Source organism: Schistocerca cancellata, chromosome 10 (genome assembly GCF_023864275.1).
Source record: "Schistocerca cancellata isolate TAMUIC-IGC-003103 chromosome 10, iqSchCanc2.1, whole genome shotgun sequence".
Taxonomy (NCBI): Eukaryota; Metazoa; Arthropoda; class Insecta; order Orthoptera; family Acrididae; genus Schistocerca; species Schistocerca cancellata.
Window position 1 is genome coordinate 35574364 of NC_064635.1, and position 18190 is coordinate 35592553.

At 44.2% G+C, this 18190-nt stretch overlaps 1 protein-coding gene across 1 annotated transcript in view; it reads right to left on the bottom strand.

Moving 5' to 3' along the window:
* LOC126106470 (uncharacterized) overlaps positions 1–16221 on the bottom strand; it is a 33967-nt gene extending 17746 nt beyond the window's left edge. The window contains exons 1-2 of the mRNA XM_049912756.1: positions 16129–16221; positions 7658–7767 (exon numbers count right to left, since the gene is read on the bottom strand). Of these exons, the coding sequence (XP_049768713.1) occupies positions 7658–7732 (75 nt within the window). The 5' untranslated portion in view covers positions 7733–7767; positions 16129–16221. The remainder of the gene's footprint in view (positions 1–7657; positions 7768–16128) is intronic.
* Positions 16222–18190: the final 1969 nt, after the last annotated feature.

Sequence of the window (18190 nt, forward strand, 5' to 3'; positions counted from 1 at the left end):
ACCTCAGAAGTTAAGTCCCATAGTGCTCAGAGCCGTTGGAACAATTTTTTTTCCACACGCCTGCAGATGGAGCAATATTCGGAGAGCACATTAAAGTAAACATAGGGCGATCATTTAGCGAAACCCTCTGCACGAAGGCCAACGGTATAAATACAGCAACTTGCACCAGCAGCCTCACGGGTAAAACATTCCTGAAAAAGACTTAATGGTTGTCACTCAAAATATCGTGGCAAGATGTCGTCGTCATCTGGTTGAAAAGCTGAATTGTCGTTGAACACGATCTTCTTATTTAGTATCTTCAGTGTCTTATAGGTCACATGCAGAAAAAGTGGGGTCTTTTCCATAAGTATAAATGGACATGCACTCACTTCGCGGATCCAGCACTTTGCCTGTGGGGATGTGTCGCAAAACACTGGCCAATAATTTGGTTCCCAGTCTTTTTGGAGTATTAGACAAACTCTATTAGTCAGCAACTAGAAGAAACTGCAGTAGGTAGTTCTTCATATAGCTTACAAGGCCGGTTTAAAACCAAAGTGACACAAGTCGCCAAGGTGGGATGGGTACAAGAGACGCCACAACGGTAAGATTCCTATACAGTACTTTGCATAATTAGTAGCGGCTGCTTGGAGGATCAAGCTGAGATGGGTGCCCAAGTGCAAGACTCGCGAGGGTTGCCCAGACAGTAATGCACCGCGTATTTTTTCTCTAACAATGTGTTATTGAACATAATGAGTATTACACACACGAAAGAATGGTGTTTTATCTACACACCCTATTTTTCGACGTAATCTCCATCCCGTTCTATGGCCTTCCTCCAGTGCGAAACAAGGGCGTGTATCCCCTGTCCTGGTGGCGGAGCCAATGCTTCACTGATTCAATCACCTCCTCATCGTCCTCAAAATGTCTTCCACGAATGGCATGCTTTAATGGCCCAAACATGTGGAAGTCCGAGGGGGCTAGGTCAGGTGTGTCAGGTGTGACGGCCGTGGATGGTCTTCCCGACCGCTGCAAATAGTGGAGCTCCGCCGAACCACCTTCTCATGACCTCACCCTCCGTGCCCAGCGCTTAACTGTACTTCTGTCGAAAGCTGATGCTCCATAGACTTTCACAAGCGTTTGCGAGTATCTCCAACAGTTTCTTTCTCTGCAGTGAGAAATTCAAATGACGGCACGTTGCTTGTAACGTACGTCACCTACAGACTCCATTTTTGAAACTGTCCTGCAGCTACGCTGTCTGTTGGAAGTAACGAAAACTTGGCGCGCTCACTCAGGAGACATCGGGCAATACATACGTAACGTTTCGCATTCGTAGCATTGTTTCCGGCTGAGAAAAAGAACTGCGGTGCGTTACTTTCTGGGCAACCCTCGTATATACACTGTGTATCACAATTAGCGGCTAAAAGTGACAAGGGTGAAAGTTTGAAACGTCCCCTTAGAACAATTTATACAAGACTGTGCTTAAACTGACACACAATATTTTTTAGCGCAACGCAATCTGACTTTCAATAATCCCTACAAAAGAATGGCCCTGACTAACATTAACCTATACCTTTCACAAATCACTTACCTCACAAAAATCTTCGTTACTCGAACTACTGCAAAACAGCGAGCGCCACTACTGCCAGCTAAATAACAGATTCAAACTACGGAAGGCACTAACTACTGATAGGCATAGTTAGCAAATGAAAGATTTTAATAGAGAACAAACAATGTATTTACCTTAATAGTGTTGAAAAACCATAATATACATAGCAGTTCATAATATCCAGTATCACAAATTTCAAAACTCCGCCATCTCTCTCCCCACATCCACCACTGCTGGCGGCTCACCTCCAACTGCGCAACGCTACGCGCTGTTCACATCCAGCTGCCGCTGCCCAACGCTACAATGGCAGACAACAATGCAAACTAGCCACAGACTGCACACAGCACAGCCAGTGATTTTCATACCGAGCGCTACGTAACGTTGCCAATAAGAAAACATAAACAGCCTACTTACATAGCCCCCATGCTCCCCACAAAAAATTTTACAAATTGTTTTGGGCAGTGGCCAATACTGATTTGATAAAATTTTTCATAATTACAATAACAAAGATATCAAATGCACACACTTATTTATACAATGTTGGTCAAAAGCTAAAATTTTCTCACAGTCCATAAAGATAGTCCTCATCATTCATCATAATAGTAATTACAGTTTTTTTCACAAAGTCTCATTAGTAAAAGAAATTGCACACAGAAGTAGTGGATTTCCATGCAGTCTTGAAGAAGTAGTGTTGTCCTTCCAACGGAAAGACAGTGCTGACTCTTGACATGCAGACAGGTCATAGGCCACAACAGAGCAAACCCACTGCAGAGTCATTCGACGTTTTGAAGAATATTGGTAGGTAGGTCATCACAGAGCAGACCCACTGTAGTCCTGGTAGAGATTACGGTATTGGTGTGCCACTAGAGGTGCAGACCCACTGTAGTCCTTGTAGAAATGATGGTATTGGTGGGCCACCAGAGGTGCAGACCCACTGTAGTCCTTATAGAAATGAGTTCTATGAGGCAAGAGGGGGGTTGGGCGGAAAATGATAATTCACTTGAGTGGAAAAATGTTCTCGAGCCGGACCTAAAATTTTCCCAACAATAAGCAACATCAGTCCAAACAATAAATACTCTCAAACTGGTCTCAGAAGAGCTGAATTCCAAGATTCCCATCTCAGTAATGTTGGAGCGGTACAAGAACCGAGCTCGAGATGCTTAAGATACCAGGCACTGTGCTGTGGAATGTATTAATGGACGGAGATAAAAATTAATCCGTAACCTAGTAACTGAAACTCCTGTGCAGTCCAGTATTTCCCGATTGGCAGCTATTTCTGATGTTGACTTTAATGGCGAAGCCTACAGATTTAGAATGGTTAACTGAACACGGCGATCTCAATATCAAATATAACCGGCATGTCAAGAAGTAATAACCGTAACATGGTACCCAGCCTGGTGAGGCTTCATACGTAAACCACCGACTGATGGGACTGTTGGCAGCTGCTACAGATCTAGAGATGGTCATCACAGACCGAAGTAAATCAATGGGCTTAGAGAGGATTAAGATCAGCATTCCCTGAATGACTGTTTACCATTACTGCAACGATGTCGTAATTCGTATTTCTAGTCCACAGCTCGTGGTTTAGTGGCTAGCATTGTTGCCTCTGGATCACGGGGTCCCGGGTTCGATTCCCGGCCGGGGGGTCGGGGACTTTCTCCCCTGGGGACTAGGTGTTTGTGTTGTCCTCATCATTCCATCATCATTTGTGAATATGGCGAGACAAGACTGTGTCCAGATTAGGAGTTTGTACGGGCGTTGATAATCGAGCAGTTGAGCACCCCACAAACCACATATTATCATCATCGTATTTATATGGTGTAGTTGATCGCATAAAATTTGTAGCTGTGATTAGTTATACGAGAGGGTACTTACAGCAGGTGCGGCGAGACAAACTACTTGATACTTAAAGCGGTTTTGGCACAGGTATGTTGCGCGCCTTCCCTAACTCTGTTTAGTTGCAAAAAATGGTTCAAATGGCTCTGAGCACTATGGGACTTAACATCTGTGGTCATCAGTCCCCTAGAACTTAGAACTACTTAAACCTAACCAACCTAAGGACAGCACACAACACCCAGCCATCACGAGGCAGAGAAAATCCCTGACCCCGCCGGGAATCGAACCCGGGAACCCGGGCGTGGGAAGCGAGAACGCTACCGCACGATCACGAGATGCGGGCTCTGTTTAGTTTATTTTTCTATGACAATGTCTAAGTGTTACCGCTGTTGTCGGCAACTAAGACAGTACCGGCGGTAGCCTTCTGCAGCTCGTACTTGACAATTGGCTACAGTGCTTCCAGTTATCAGGAATTTTTTTTCGCCATACGGAATACTTGTGGGCTCAAAAAGCGTTTACCCCTACTCCAAAGATACCACGGAAGGTTAAACAGCACTTGCGTCATAAAATGAAACACTTTGACATCCTTCAAGTGTGCACGTATTGTACAGTTGTAAGTTTTTAGTATCGAACAGACTTGGAACAGTTACAGATGTGCAAGGGCAACAAAAACTAATCCTGCAGTTAGCGGGCGACATGACCTTTCTGCCTAGAAGTGAGGACTTACGACATCATATTTAGCATTTAATATAGCTTACGAGTAAACAAAGCAAAGAATAACGTGATCAGTAGAAGTACAATTGTGACGTTCTTAACACCAAATTGGGGGTGACAAAATGGTAGAACTGAGAGGCTTCCCTCATCAAGAATGGAAGATTAAATACAATGGCCGAAACAAGAAAGACATCGATTTGAAACTGTGAAATTAAAAATTAGTTTCCATCTGGAATGCAGCATCATGCAGGTGTTAAGTATTGACCCTTATGCATCCAAAAATGATGATGATGGTGGTGGTTCAAATGGCTCTGAGCACTATGGGACTCAACATCTTAGCTCAGAAGTCCCCTAGAACTTAGAACTACTTAAACCTAACTAACCTAAGGACATCACACACACCCATGCCCGAGGCAGGATTCGAACCTGCGACCGTAGCAGTCCCGCGGTTCCGGACTGCAGCGCCAGAACCGCTAGACCACGCGGCCGGCTGATGATGATGATGATGATGATGATGAAGTATGGTTGTTTATCAAATAATTATACAAACGTAACCTTTGGCTGTGAAAACGGCAGATAACTTACAGGAACGTTTATTACAGCACGGAATGCAGTATGACGTCAAGTTTTATTCCCGTGTAACACTCTTAGTTCCTGAGATTCTAGCTAGGTGGCATTCATGAATGAGTTATTCCAACAGTCATCATGGAGTCGTATAACGGTGAAGTGTTATCTATCGTTTCATGAATCCAAATCCGCTGCTACAGTTCAGAGACAGTTCCGGACTAAATATCACAAGACATCACTTCAAAGACAAACTGTTATTAATTGGCGCGATCGTTTCACCGAAACTGTCTGTGTATCACATACCTTCCGGGTAGCCAGGAGTCTGTTACGCAGCAACTGAACATGATCGGCGGTCTAACACTCGTAGTCCAGGTAAATCAACGAGACCTGTCACCTTAGAACTGACTATGCGTGGGGTTTTCGTGTGGAAGGTATTACGGAAACGCCTGTCATTCAAACCTTCCGAATTGGAACTGTCGCAAGGTTTAAGACAAAGTTACTAAGAAAAACGAGCTCAGTTTAGTGCAGAAAAGTTTCACAGAATGCAGACTGAACATGATTTTTTGAATTTTGTTCAATGACGAAGCCACTTTCCCTACTTGCGGTAAAGTGAATCAGCATAATGTTCGGACTTGAGGTGACCAGAAACAACATCACGTAATCTAACATGTACGGAACTCGCATAAGGCGAATATTTTTTGCGCTGTAAGCTGTATCAAGATTTAAGGTCCTTTTTTTTTTTTGCCGAGTCAACTGTAATTGGACATGCTTGAACATTATCTAACGCCTCAATTACAACAGGGTATGGGCACAGAATTTATTTTTCAGCAAGATGGCGCGCCGTCACATTGTCATCGTGAAGTCGTCGCTTATGTCCGTAGGAATGTGCCGACTCGGACTGGGCGTGGTGCAACAACTTCTTGGCCACTACGATCGCGTGATTTAACCCCAATGGACTCCTGTGTATGGGTTTACATTAAAGTCAGTGTTTGTTGCCCCGCTTCTAGAAAACGTCGACGAGTTGCGACAACGGATAACACGAGCAGCTGTCACCATACATCAAGACTTCCTTCATAGGATTTGGCAGGAAATAGATTAACAATGGGAGATTTGTCGTGTTACAAAAGGTAATCACATTGAAGATTTGCGAACAACGTCTGCAGATATACAGGGTGAGTCACCTAACATTACCGCTGGATATATTTCGTAAACCACATCAAATACTGACGAATCGATTCCACAGATCGAACGTGAGGAGAGGGGCTAGTGTAATTGGTTAATACAGTCCATACCAAAATGCACGGAAGTATGTTTTTTGACACAAACTTACGTTTTTTTAAATGGAACCCCGTTAGTTTTGTTAGCACACCTGAACATATAAACAAATACGTAATCGGTGCCGTTTGTTGAATTGTAAAATGTTAATTACATCCGGAGATATTGTAACCTAAAGTTGACGCTTGAGTACCACTCCTCCGCTGTTCGATCGTGCGTATCGGAGAGCACCGAATTACGTAGGGATCCAAAGGGAACGATGATGGACCTTAGGTACAGAAGTGACTGTAACAGCACATTACGTCCACATGCTAACACCTTTTTATTGGTCGTTTTCACTGACGCACATGTACATTACCATGAGGGGTGAGGTACACGTACACACGTGGTTTCCGTTTTCAATTGCGGAGTGGAATAGAGTGTGTCCCGACGTGTCAGGCCAATAGATGTTCAATGTGGTGGCCACCATTTACTGCACACAATTGCAATCTCTGGCGTAATGAATGTCGTACTCGCCGCAGTACATCTGGTGTAATGTCGCCGCAGGCTACCACAATACGTTGTTTCATATCCTCTGGGCTTGTAGGCACATCACGGTACACATTCTCCTTTAACGTACCCCACAGAAAGAAGTCCAGAGGTGTAAGATCAGGGGAACGGGCTGGCCAATTTATGCGTCCTCCACGTCCTATGAAACGCCCGTCGAACATCCTGTCAAGGGTCAGCCTAGTGTTAATTGCGGAATGTGCAGGTGCACCATCATGCTGATACCACATACGTCGACGCGTTTCCAGTGGGACATTTTGGAGCAACGTTGGCAGATCATTCTGTAGAAACGCGATGTATGTTGCAGCTGTTTGTTACAACACGAAACTGAACGTCGGAGGTTTCAAGCGTCAACTTTAGGTTACAATATCTCCGGATGTAATTAACATTTTACAATGCAACAAACGGCACTGATTACGTATTTGTTTATATGTTCAGATGTGCTAACAAAACTAACGTGGTTCCATTTAAAAAAACAAACTTCCGTGCATTTTTGTATGGTTTGTATTAAACAATTACACTAGCACCTCTCCTCACGTTCGGTCTGTGGAATCGGTTCGTCAGTATTTGATATGGTTTACAAAATATATCCAGCGGTAACGTTAGGTGACTCACCATGTATTGCATTCAGTGCTGTATCTAACATTTCTGTAAGTTATTTAACTTTTTCACAATTAAAGGTTACTTTCGTGTAGCTTACCTAAAGATGTTAAAAATTAAGTGAGCAGATAAAGTTCAAAATGAACTAGTGTATATTAATAAGGAAGTTGGGGGAAAAAGTCTGGGGAAGGATTTGATTAGAAGGGACAGATTAGTGAGACACATGCTGTGGCATCCAAGGCATCTTGGGCTGCAAGCAGCAGTAGAGGGAAAAAAAGATTGGTGTACGAGGACTGGAATATGCCAAAAAAGGTTATAGAGAAAGCAGGGTGTAGTAACCACATACAGATGAAGAGGATAGCACAAGACAGGAAGAGATGGGAGGGCATTAAACCGGTGGAGAGGCTGATGGCTTGAGAAAACGAAAAAAAAAAAAGTATCAAGTGAAATCAGAAGAGATCATAAGTGAAGTACAGCACACAGGTGAAGGTGGCAATCCATATAGTAATATAGCGTTTTTTCTCGTGTACTCACCACATTCAAGACACCTATGATGATGGTGCCTGTCCCAAGGGACCACGTATAGCAACAGTGGTTGGCAACATCCATCTCTATATCACTGGTTTCCTGATTGGAAAGTTGACCTGTAACAAATGGATGATACATTTCATACAGAAGTGGGCAGCACAATCAGAAATTAATGGCCAAACTGTAGTGAGAGGTTATACTGCATATGCTCTGTACCTCCTGCTGGTCTGCCGAGCATGTAATTTGATTACTTTCATCGAGGCTTGTTCACTTTCATCGAGGCTTGTTCACTTTCATTGAGGCTTGTTTACTTTCATCGAGGCTTGTTTACTTTCATCGAGGCTTGTTTACTTTCATCTAGGGTTGTTTACTTTCATCGAGGCTTGTTTACTTTCATCGAGGCTTGTTTACTTTCATCGAGGCTTGTTTACTTTCATCGAGGCTTGTTTACTTTCATCGAGGCTTGTTTACTTTCATCGAGGCTTGTTTACTTTCATCGAGGCTTGTTTACTTTCATCGAGGCTTGTTTACTTTCATCGAGGCTTGTTTACTTTCATCGAGGCTTGTTTACTTTCATCAAGACTTAAGCTATTATGGATACTTGATTGCTTTTATCGATACCTGACTGCTTTCATCGATACCTGACTGCTTTCATCGATACCTGACTGCTTTCATCGATAATTGATTGCTTTCATCTATATTTGACTACTTTCATCGATAGTTGACTACTTTCATTGATACTTTACTGCTTCTACCGACACTTGACTGCTTCTACCGACACTTGACTGCCTGTACCGACACTTGACTGCCTGTACCGACACTTGACCGCCTGTACCGACACTTGACCGCCTGTACCGACACTTATTTACTTTTCTCTGAATGAGAAGTACTCTGCCTCCCCTCTATAGGACAACAATACCATGGAGAAATAATCTGCAATTCCCTCTGGTGAATACAACATCGGCACAAAAAAGGAATGCGGTACTGAGCTACAAAACTATTTTTTAATATACCTTTTTTAATATACCTTTTTTAAGAACAGGCATATTGTCACATGGAAGCATGCAATCTGATAAATGTTCATATAACAATACGCTGAGGTGACAGAAGATGTGATAGCGATATACACAGACACAGATGGCGGTACTATCGCATACACAAGGTATAAAAAGGCAGTGCATTGGCGGAACTATCATTTATACTAAGGTGATTAATTTGAAAATGTTTCCGATGTTATTATGGTCGCATGACGAGAATTAACAGCAGAATTGTAGCTAGACACATGGAACATTGTTTCCAAAACCGTAAAGGAATTCAATATTCTGAGATCCATAGAGTCAAGAGTGTGCTGAGAACACCAAATCTGGTCATCACTTCTCACCATGGATAATGCAGTGGCCTATGGCCTTCAGTTAACAACCGAGAGCAGCGGAGTTTGTGTGGTTGTCAGTGCCAACAGACAAGCAACACTTCATGGAAAAAAAATGTAAATGCTCGTGTGGCATTGTTGGCTGGGAGGCTTCATGCGGGGGAGTTCGGCCGCCATATTCCAAGTCCTTTTTAGGTGACGCCACATCAGCGACTTGCGACTCAATGACGATGAATATGATGATGGACACACAACACCCACTCCCCTGCGGGGAATCGAACCAGGACCCCCTGCGTGGTAGGCGGTAACGCTACCGCTACGCTATGGAGGCGGACTGGGTGAAATACCCATAGAAATCAATGTAGGACGTACTTCGATGGTATCCGTTTGGACAGTGCGGCTTAATTTGGCGTTAATGGGCTGCGCAGCAGACAATTAACAGCACGGCATCGCCAGCAGCACCTCCTATGTCTAATGACTACTGAGGGCGCTGATGTGGAATACCTGGCAGTAGGTGGCAGCACAATGCTCGTGATATGAAAATCCTATGTTTTTTGGGGTGTCCAGACTCTTTTGATCACTTTATGTATGTATGTACGTACGTACGTACGTACGTACGTACTCTCATGCTCATAAATTAAGGATAATGCTGATACACGGTGAAACAGCGCTCTGGTGGGCGTTTGCGGGCTTAAAGCACCTTGGGGTATGACCATGCGGTGCATTTGACCTGCGGTCGTCTCACGGTGGCGCTGGCAACAGTCCACATACATTGGGGTGTGTTGGTGCATGTCAGATTACGATGTGGGGAGTAAGTGTGCGGACGTTTTCAGACGTGCTAGTGGTGACTGTGTGTAGAAAATGGCCCAAAGAACACATATTGATGACGTTATGAGGGGTAGAACACTAGGGAGACTGGATGCTGGTCAAACGTGTCCAGGGGCTACAGTACGGGACGCCCACAGTGTACAACACCACAAGGAGACCAGTATCTCACCATCAGTGCCTGCAGACGGCCTTGCTTGGGACCTTACCACAGCCTCTGGAACAGTTGTCACCAGACACACAGTCTAGAGACGACTGAACAGACATGGTGTATTCGCCCAGAGACCTGCAAGGTGCATTCCCGGGACGTCATTTTGCACCAGTATGTCCGCCGTTTCAGGGGTGCAGTGGGTCCCACCTTCCTCCTGATGGAGGAAGGTGGGACCACCGAGCTGCCATTGTGGAGGAGTACCTTGAAACAGAAGATGTCAGGCGAATGGAGTGGCCTGCCTGTTCTCCAGATCTAAACCCCATCGAGCACGTCTGGGACGCTCTCGGCCGACGTATTGCTTGCACATTTTCACACCCCTGGGACACTTCACGAGCTCCGACAGGCACTGGTGCAAGAAAGGGAATCCGTACCCCAGCAGCTGCTCGACCACCTGATCTACAGTATGCCAACCCGTTGTGCGGCCTATGTGCATGGTGACCATATCCAACATTGATGTCGGGGTACACGCACAGGAAACAGTGGCGTTTTGTAGCACACGTGTTTCGGGACGGTTTTCTCAACTTATCACCCATACCGTGGACTTACAGATCTGTGTCGCATGTGTTCCCTATGTGCCTATGCTATTAGCAAGAGTTTTGTGTAGTGCCACGTCGTGTGGCACCACATTCTGCAGTTATCCTTAATTTATGAGCATGAGTGTATATATTTATTAAACTGGGGACCTATAAACAAGGGAGAGGCCTCGTCCTGCCGTAGGCCTCAGTGGTTCACAACCCCACAACGATCTACCCACCCCACCGCCATTCCACACCGAACTCTAGGTTGTTGTGTGGTTCGCCCCCCCCCCCCCCCCCCCGCCCCTCTGGGAACGTCTCATACCAGACGAGTGTAACCCCGAAGGTATGCGTGGTAGAATAATTATGATGTAGACGTAGGGGGAAACGGTGTTTACCCAGAGCAATCGCCTACACAGTGTAACTGAGGCGGAATATGGGGAACCAGCGAGCATTCGCCGAGGTAAATGGAAAACTGCCTTAAAAACCATCCACAGAATGGCCGGGATGCCGGACCGCGACACAAATCCGCCGGGGGGATTCGTGCCGGGGGCCGGCTCGTCTTCCCGCTCGCGAATCAGTGCGTTAGCCCGCGCGGCTAGCCGGGCGGGCCCGGTAACCTAACACCATATCCTGCACACTTTACTTTTGGCACTACACATGGTGGTCGGTAATAGAGTCCTGCATGACCGAGTAAGCGAGCACAAAATACGAGATGGGGCGAGCACACCCTAACTGGATAGGCCGCCCGCACTAGTTCTAGTGACCGAGCATAGAAGCCGTGACCGGATACGTAGCACGTAACTGCAAACACATTATAGTGTCATTATCCGTGTGACACTGCAGCCAGTACAAGCTTCTCATTTGTGGTGTCTCTCTCTCTCTCTCTCTCTCTCTCTCTCTCTCTCTCTCTGCAATCATGCAGTGCGAGGAAACCAGTGCAGTAAGACGTAAGATTGAAATCAATGTTTACACATTGAAGAGACGGGAAGGTCTAAAAAGCCAAGTACGGAGCATATTTTTGGTGGTTGTAGACGAAAACAGTGCGTCCACTGGATACGTATCGTGCATAAACTGCTCCACATTACTGTGTTTCCAATCGGGAACCACTCTTTTAAAGAAACACAGTTGCAAGAAACCTCACAAAGATACAGCTCCTTCAGGAATACCGGCAGTAATAAAAAATAGTATTACAGCAAAGTGTGTCGCAATGTGTGCTAAAGATATGAGACCTTTTAATGCTGTTTGCGGTGAAGGTTTGAGAGAACTAGGCCAAGAATTAATACATCTAGGTGCGCATTATGGAAAAGTTAACGTGGCAGATGTCATGCCACATCCCTCTACTATAAGCAGACATGTCAAAGAACGAGCTGATGCAATACGAAACAGTATAATGCCTTCTGTTATTGCGGAAGTTATTAATAAAACATGTGCTGCGATAGTTGATATGTGGACTGATTCGCATAATCAGGTGCACTATTTGACGCTTACATCTCATTACATTAACACAGATTGGTCTCTTCTGATCAGTGTTTTATTTACAACAAAATTCCCGGACGTTAGGAAGACGGGAGTAAATATTATAAAAGAAAGTGCTCTATGAATTTAGCTGTGTAACGCACCCGTTCTGGGAAACGTTACTTTTGTATTAAAAGAAAGAAAGAGAGAGAGAGAGAGAGACAGAAATAGAGTGAGAGAGAGAGAGAGAGAGAGACGTTGGATTTGTACAGTACAGTGCAGCGAGGCGTGGCGAGGCGATGTGAGACGTCAGCGGTGACCGGTCATGCTCGGTTATCCGCGTGTCCGGAATCCGGACATCAGACATGGGGCGAGTACGTGCCCGAGCCGAGTCATATGGGGCCGGACACGAGCTGCTCGGTCCCCCCGTCAACAGGCGACCCGTGACCGGTCAAACATGGAGCGTTGCAGCACTCTAGTCGGTAACGTTCCCCAGGCATTCACCAAACTGAAACGCTTCCATCGGACTGTCATAGGGTGTAGGATGATACGTCACTCCACATCACTTGTTTGCAGTCACACACAGCCCAGTGGCTTCTCTCTTCATATCATTTCAAGCTTCACTTATCAACCATCACAGAAAATACCTGACTTACTGGGATCTGCTCGACCACTGCACACCGTTATTTTTAACTCCTTACGCACAGTCATTGTGCTAGATTTGCTGCGGGTAACGCTTTGAAGCTGTTGAGTTAGTCCTTACACTGATTCTGTACGAGTTTTAACAACTACCTTCCGTAATGCTTGACGGTTGTTAATTCATTAGCATGCGAGGTCTGCGTGGTTTTGGTTTAACCGTGGTTGCTATTTCGCATTTTCGCTTCACGGTACTGTTGACAACAGTCGATTTGTGCAGCTTTAGAAGGGTTGACATGTCTCTTATGAATCTGTTCCTTAGGTGACAGCGAATGACTAGTCTACGAAGAGACTCAGTTCTCCCTGATGAGGCATACTGCTGTTACTGTTCTCCTACTGACAATACAGCACTCCCAGCCGCTTTTTATAGCAGTGGGACCACCTCTCGTGACACATATATCGGATTACTTTTTATTAGAAAATGTACTGTCCCACAGTAACGAAGCTGAAGGTAAAAAACTTCTGTCTTCTCATAATACATGCAATGCCCCGTGTTCAGGCAGTGCTCTTGTATTGCTGATTTGCCAGTGTGGCTGAGGCGTGTAGTCGATGGTATTCAACACAATGTCCTATTACGGTTCAGTATGTCTGACCAGTCCAAAATTTCCTACATTAGACTGCGATTTTATATACACCGTGTTTATTAAGGCCAGGATCCCAAGATCATCTTTGATAGACCCCAACAAATTCCTCAATTTTGATGGTTTCTTCAGGATTCTTTCTATATTGAAGGTGTGCCTGCAAAATACGGCAACAAGGCCATTCCCGTAACTGCCTCCACATCTTCATTTGCTTGCCACACTGAAATAGATTTAATCAGAATGCAAATTGTACTTGTTTACCACAATAACCTTTTTGTAGTAACATCCTACTATGGTCTTCAAGCGGAACTGGCATGCTGTTGATATCGAAGACCGCATATGTTCTTTATAAACCAGGAAGAATAAGACACAACCACATTATGCATGGCGAAAACACATTTTTGCATGAAAACGGGATTCCCTGTCGGCCCCTTTGCAGTAGAGACTGCATCCCAGAATTCTATCTGTTTTTTTCTAACCATGAGATATAGAAATTGTAAGTTGCCATCTTTTTTCACTTGCAAGATGAACTGAATATTCGAGTGGAGCGAGTTCAAATACTGGTGAAACAGAGGTTGTCTTTTTATTACATAGGGGCCACAGTTCAATATGTCCTCAACAAAACGCCAGAAGCAGGAAGGTTAGAAAGTTGATGACCATAGTGCTTTCTCCTCAATGTTTTTCGGATTTGCACACTGCCGCCCAGCACCAAACCCAGGAAGTAAACATGTCAACTATAGTGGTTCTCTGACATGAGATTTTTTTCTCAAATTGCAGGTTCAATGGTCATTCTTATAAAATGCAGTTAATCTAGAAAAAATTAAATTACAACTCGTTTTCATCACTATGGTGTCAAGGAGCTCATCCATTTTATCTTTGGACTGCACAGCAGGTGCAGCAGTGGAAAATCTGTCAGTAGATGAACCCCGTCAGCTATGGTGCTTGCTCGCTTAGAGAGACGGACAGAGAGAGACGGACAGTATGTATGTATGTATGTCCAGAATGTCCTCCCAAGCCCCTGGATCAATATTAACCAACTTTACCACACAGACAGAAAACCTTACAAGTATGAGCACTGTGGGGTTTATAATCTCTACACTCCAATAGAAGCGGACATACAGGCAACAATGTGTTTCTTTCAGCCCCTTCTGTGTAGGGTGCCCTGCACAACAGCTGTGTTGACTTGTAATACAATTGGCCTGCGTTATCGATGAGTTTTGCAGAGGTTACAAGAGTGGCTGGGCGTGGCTGGGGCGAATGTTGAGATGGATAGAGGAAGGAATGACACAGATACGGAGACACGAGGGGGTGGCTAGGGAGAGAGGGAGCAGGAGAGAGCAGAAATTGAGACGAAAAGGAGACGTATACAGAGAGGGGGAGAAAGAGATGATCTGCGAGTGGGGGGGGAGGATGAGATGGATAGAAAGAGGGGTGAAGAAGAAGAGATGCAGGAGCAGGTAGAAGGTGTAGAGGAGTAGTGGACAGTTAAAAAGTAACAGGGTGGAGGGGGGGGAGGGGAGGATGGGTACAGAGACTGGAAGGAGAGTAAAGACAGAGGGTGAGGGTAGAAAGATACGGTCTCTGAAGAGGAACGGAGGAGATGGATAGGTAGATGTGGGGGGGGGGGGGGGGGAGAAAGAGGTGAACAGAGACGAAGAGAAAGAGGAGTTGTGTGCAGTCTCGAATGCGTACTCGAGCAAATCCACACGGAAAGGCTAGTTAATAAATAAAATAAGAAACATTACTTGTGCCTGCACCTGAGCAAAAGTATGAACGCTGGAGCCAACAGTTTCGTGATATTACAAAAGCCTACAAATTCACAGCTAGTTCACATGCCTTGGTTAGTGCAGAGGACGAAACGCACGTGTTACAGGTGAGGTGCGGATAAATCTTTTGCTGACACTATAGGTATTGACGGATTCTCTGCTACCGAAGGATGGATCCCTAAGTCAATTGTTTTTAAGAATATTTATGGCGAAAATGAGAGCGCAGATAACAGTATGCGCAGCATGGAAAAATGAATGAAAATAAAGTTTTCTATGTTTCCTTAAAAATTTGTACATGTCTTACGCTTGAAATTTTAAAATAAATAAAAATGCATTAAAAAGTTAAAAAATCAACTTTCTTGTACTTTGAGTCATAGTTATGGCTATTGAAACTACACTTAAATTTTTAATCTCAGACTCTTTATTTCGACTGTTTCCTGATTGTCCCATGATCTGCCAGACTTTAAATTGTACTCCCGATCTAACTTCTTGAACGGTTCCTTTGACTTGGTCCTTTCGTGAGTCAACTGTATTTTGTTATTATTCTAACACGATCGATACACTGACTAATCCTTCTAATCACTGTGCATATCCTGTAATTAATATCTCTTTTTTGTACTTGTTGATAGTAGGTTGTTTGACAAAAACTGGTAGCTTTAATGAAGCTATTGTGAGAAATCACTATTTTAAAAAAATTAATTTCGGCTCAGAAAATGTTCCAGAAGTTCGAAATGCTGCGACATGAATGTATGGTTACATCTCGTTTTCGGTTCCGTATGGACAGCCACACATATGTAATTTTTGGTCTGGTACCCAAATACGAGACGAATTCATAAACATGTCTCTGACACGAGAATCACATTAACACATCTGCGCATATGTCGTAGCCGTAACCATGGAAACATCCCTGCGTATCCTGACAACGTTTCATGCGTCAAACAAAGCTTCAAAATAGCGAAAGTCGAGCATGTCACAGAAGGCTCTTTATTGAATCAGTGACAGTCACGTCACAAACAATGGTCTGCGAAGAAGACTGCAACAGTACAGAGAACTCACCTTGAGAGCACAGACTCCTCCTGCATCCCAGCTTCGCCTCACGGTGTTTCTCTCCTGTCCCACGGTGCTCTGCTTGCGCGTAGCCAGCGTATGACAACGGCCTGGCTGAAGGAAAAGAAAGGAAACTGTGGCTTCCTCATAGCGTTATCAGATGGGTAAACGATATGACGCGAAAGCAGCACTCGTGCGCGAGACGACCCGAGATGAAATACTGAAGACAGCAAAATGAACAAGGCCTAGCGGAAATATCCAGATAACACAGGAAATGGTGTATGTAAATGACGAAAGTAGAGAATAGAAAAACTTAGTAAATGAAGCAGGTGAGAAGGAGCACAGTCATCTAAAAACACGAGATTGCCAGAAACTGCAAAATGGATAAGCTGGAATGGCACGAGGAAAAATGCAAGGCTGTTACAAGGACAAGCAGAATATGTTAAAGATTTGTAAACAAGCAGAAGACTACTAATCACATACAACAATCAGTATCTAAATCCAGTGGGTTTAATCGTAGGAGCCGGCCTTAGTGGCCGAGCGGTTCTAGGCGCTACAGTCTGAAACCGCGCGACCGCTACGGTCGCAGGTTCCAATCCTTCCTCAGGGCATGGATGTGTGTGTTGTCCTTAGGTTAGTTAGGTTTAAGTAGTTCTAAGTTCTAGGGGACTGATGACCTCAGAAGTTAAGTCCCATACTGCTCAGAGCCATTTGAACCATTTTAATCGTAGGAAGAAATTAGCGAAGCTATCAGAATAGAAATTTGTCGTTCAAGCAATAATCTTGAGTCAGTAACTTCAAATACTCAAAACAACTTGCATTTAGCGCACAAACTAATTGTAACGCAAGATGAAGACGTTAATCATTGGCTTACAAAACTGTAAAAGCTGTTACACAGATGCTCACAATGAATGTTAAAGGGTAAAGAAATTTATAGTAGCTAGAGAACGTAGAGGCATATATCACTAGGGGTAAGATAGATGCCGCCTACAGGAGAAATCATAGAGACCTTTGGAGAGAACAGAACCACGTGTATCAGTATCAAGAGCTCAAATGGAAAACAAGTTCTAAGCAAAGAAGGGAAAGCAGAAAGGTGGAAGGAGTATATAGAGGATCTATACAAGGGCAATGTACTTGAGGGCAACATTATGGAAATGGAAGACGATGTAGATGAAGATGAAATGGGAAATATGATATTGCGTGAAGAGTTTGACAGAGCATCGAAAGACCTAAGTCCAAACGAGGCCCCGAGAGTAGACAACATTTCATTACAGCTACTGATAGCCTTGGGAGAGCCAGCTTTGACAAAACTCTTCCATCTGGTGAACAAGATGTATGGGACAGGCGAAATACCCTCATACTTCAAGAAGAATATGATAATTCCAATGACAAAGAAAGCATGTGTTGACAGGTGTGAACATGACCGAACTATCAGTTTAGTAACTCACGGCCGCAGAATACAAACGGGAATTTTTCACAGACGAATGGAAAAACTGCTGGAAGCAGACCTCGGGGAAGATCAGTTTGGATTCCGTAGAAATGTTGGAACACGTGAGGCTATACTGGCCCTACGACTTACCTTACAACATAATCAAAGAAAGGCAAACCTACATTTCTAGTATTTGTAGACTTAGAGAAAGCTTTTCACAATGTTGACTGGAAGCCTCTTTCAAATTCTGAAGGTGGCACGGATAAAATACAGGGAGCGAAAGGATATTTACAATTTGTACAGAAACCAGATGGCAGTTATAAGAGTCGAGGGGCATGAAAGGGAGGCAGTGGTTGGGAAGAGAGTGAGACAGGGTTGTAGCCTCTCCCCGATGTTATTCAATCTGTATATTGAGCAAGCAGTAAAGGAAACAAAAAAAAATCGGAGTAGGAATTAAAATCCATGAAGAAGAAATAAAAACTTTGAAGTTAGTCGATGACATTGTAATTTTGCCAGAGACAGCATAGGACCTGGAAGAGCAGGTGAATGGAATTGACAGTGTCTTGAAAGGAGGATATAAGATGAACATCAACAAAAGCAAAACGATGATAATGGAATGTAGTCGAATTAACTCAGGTGATG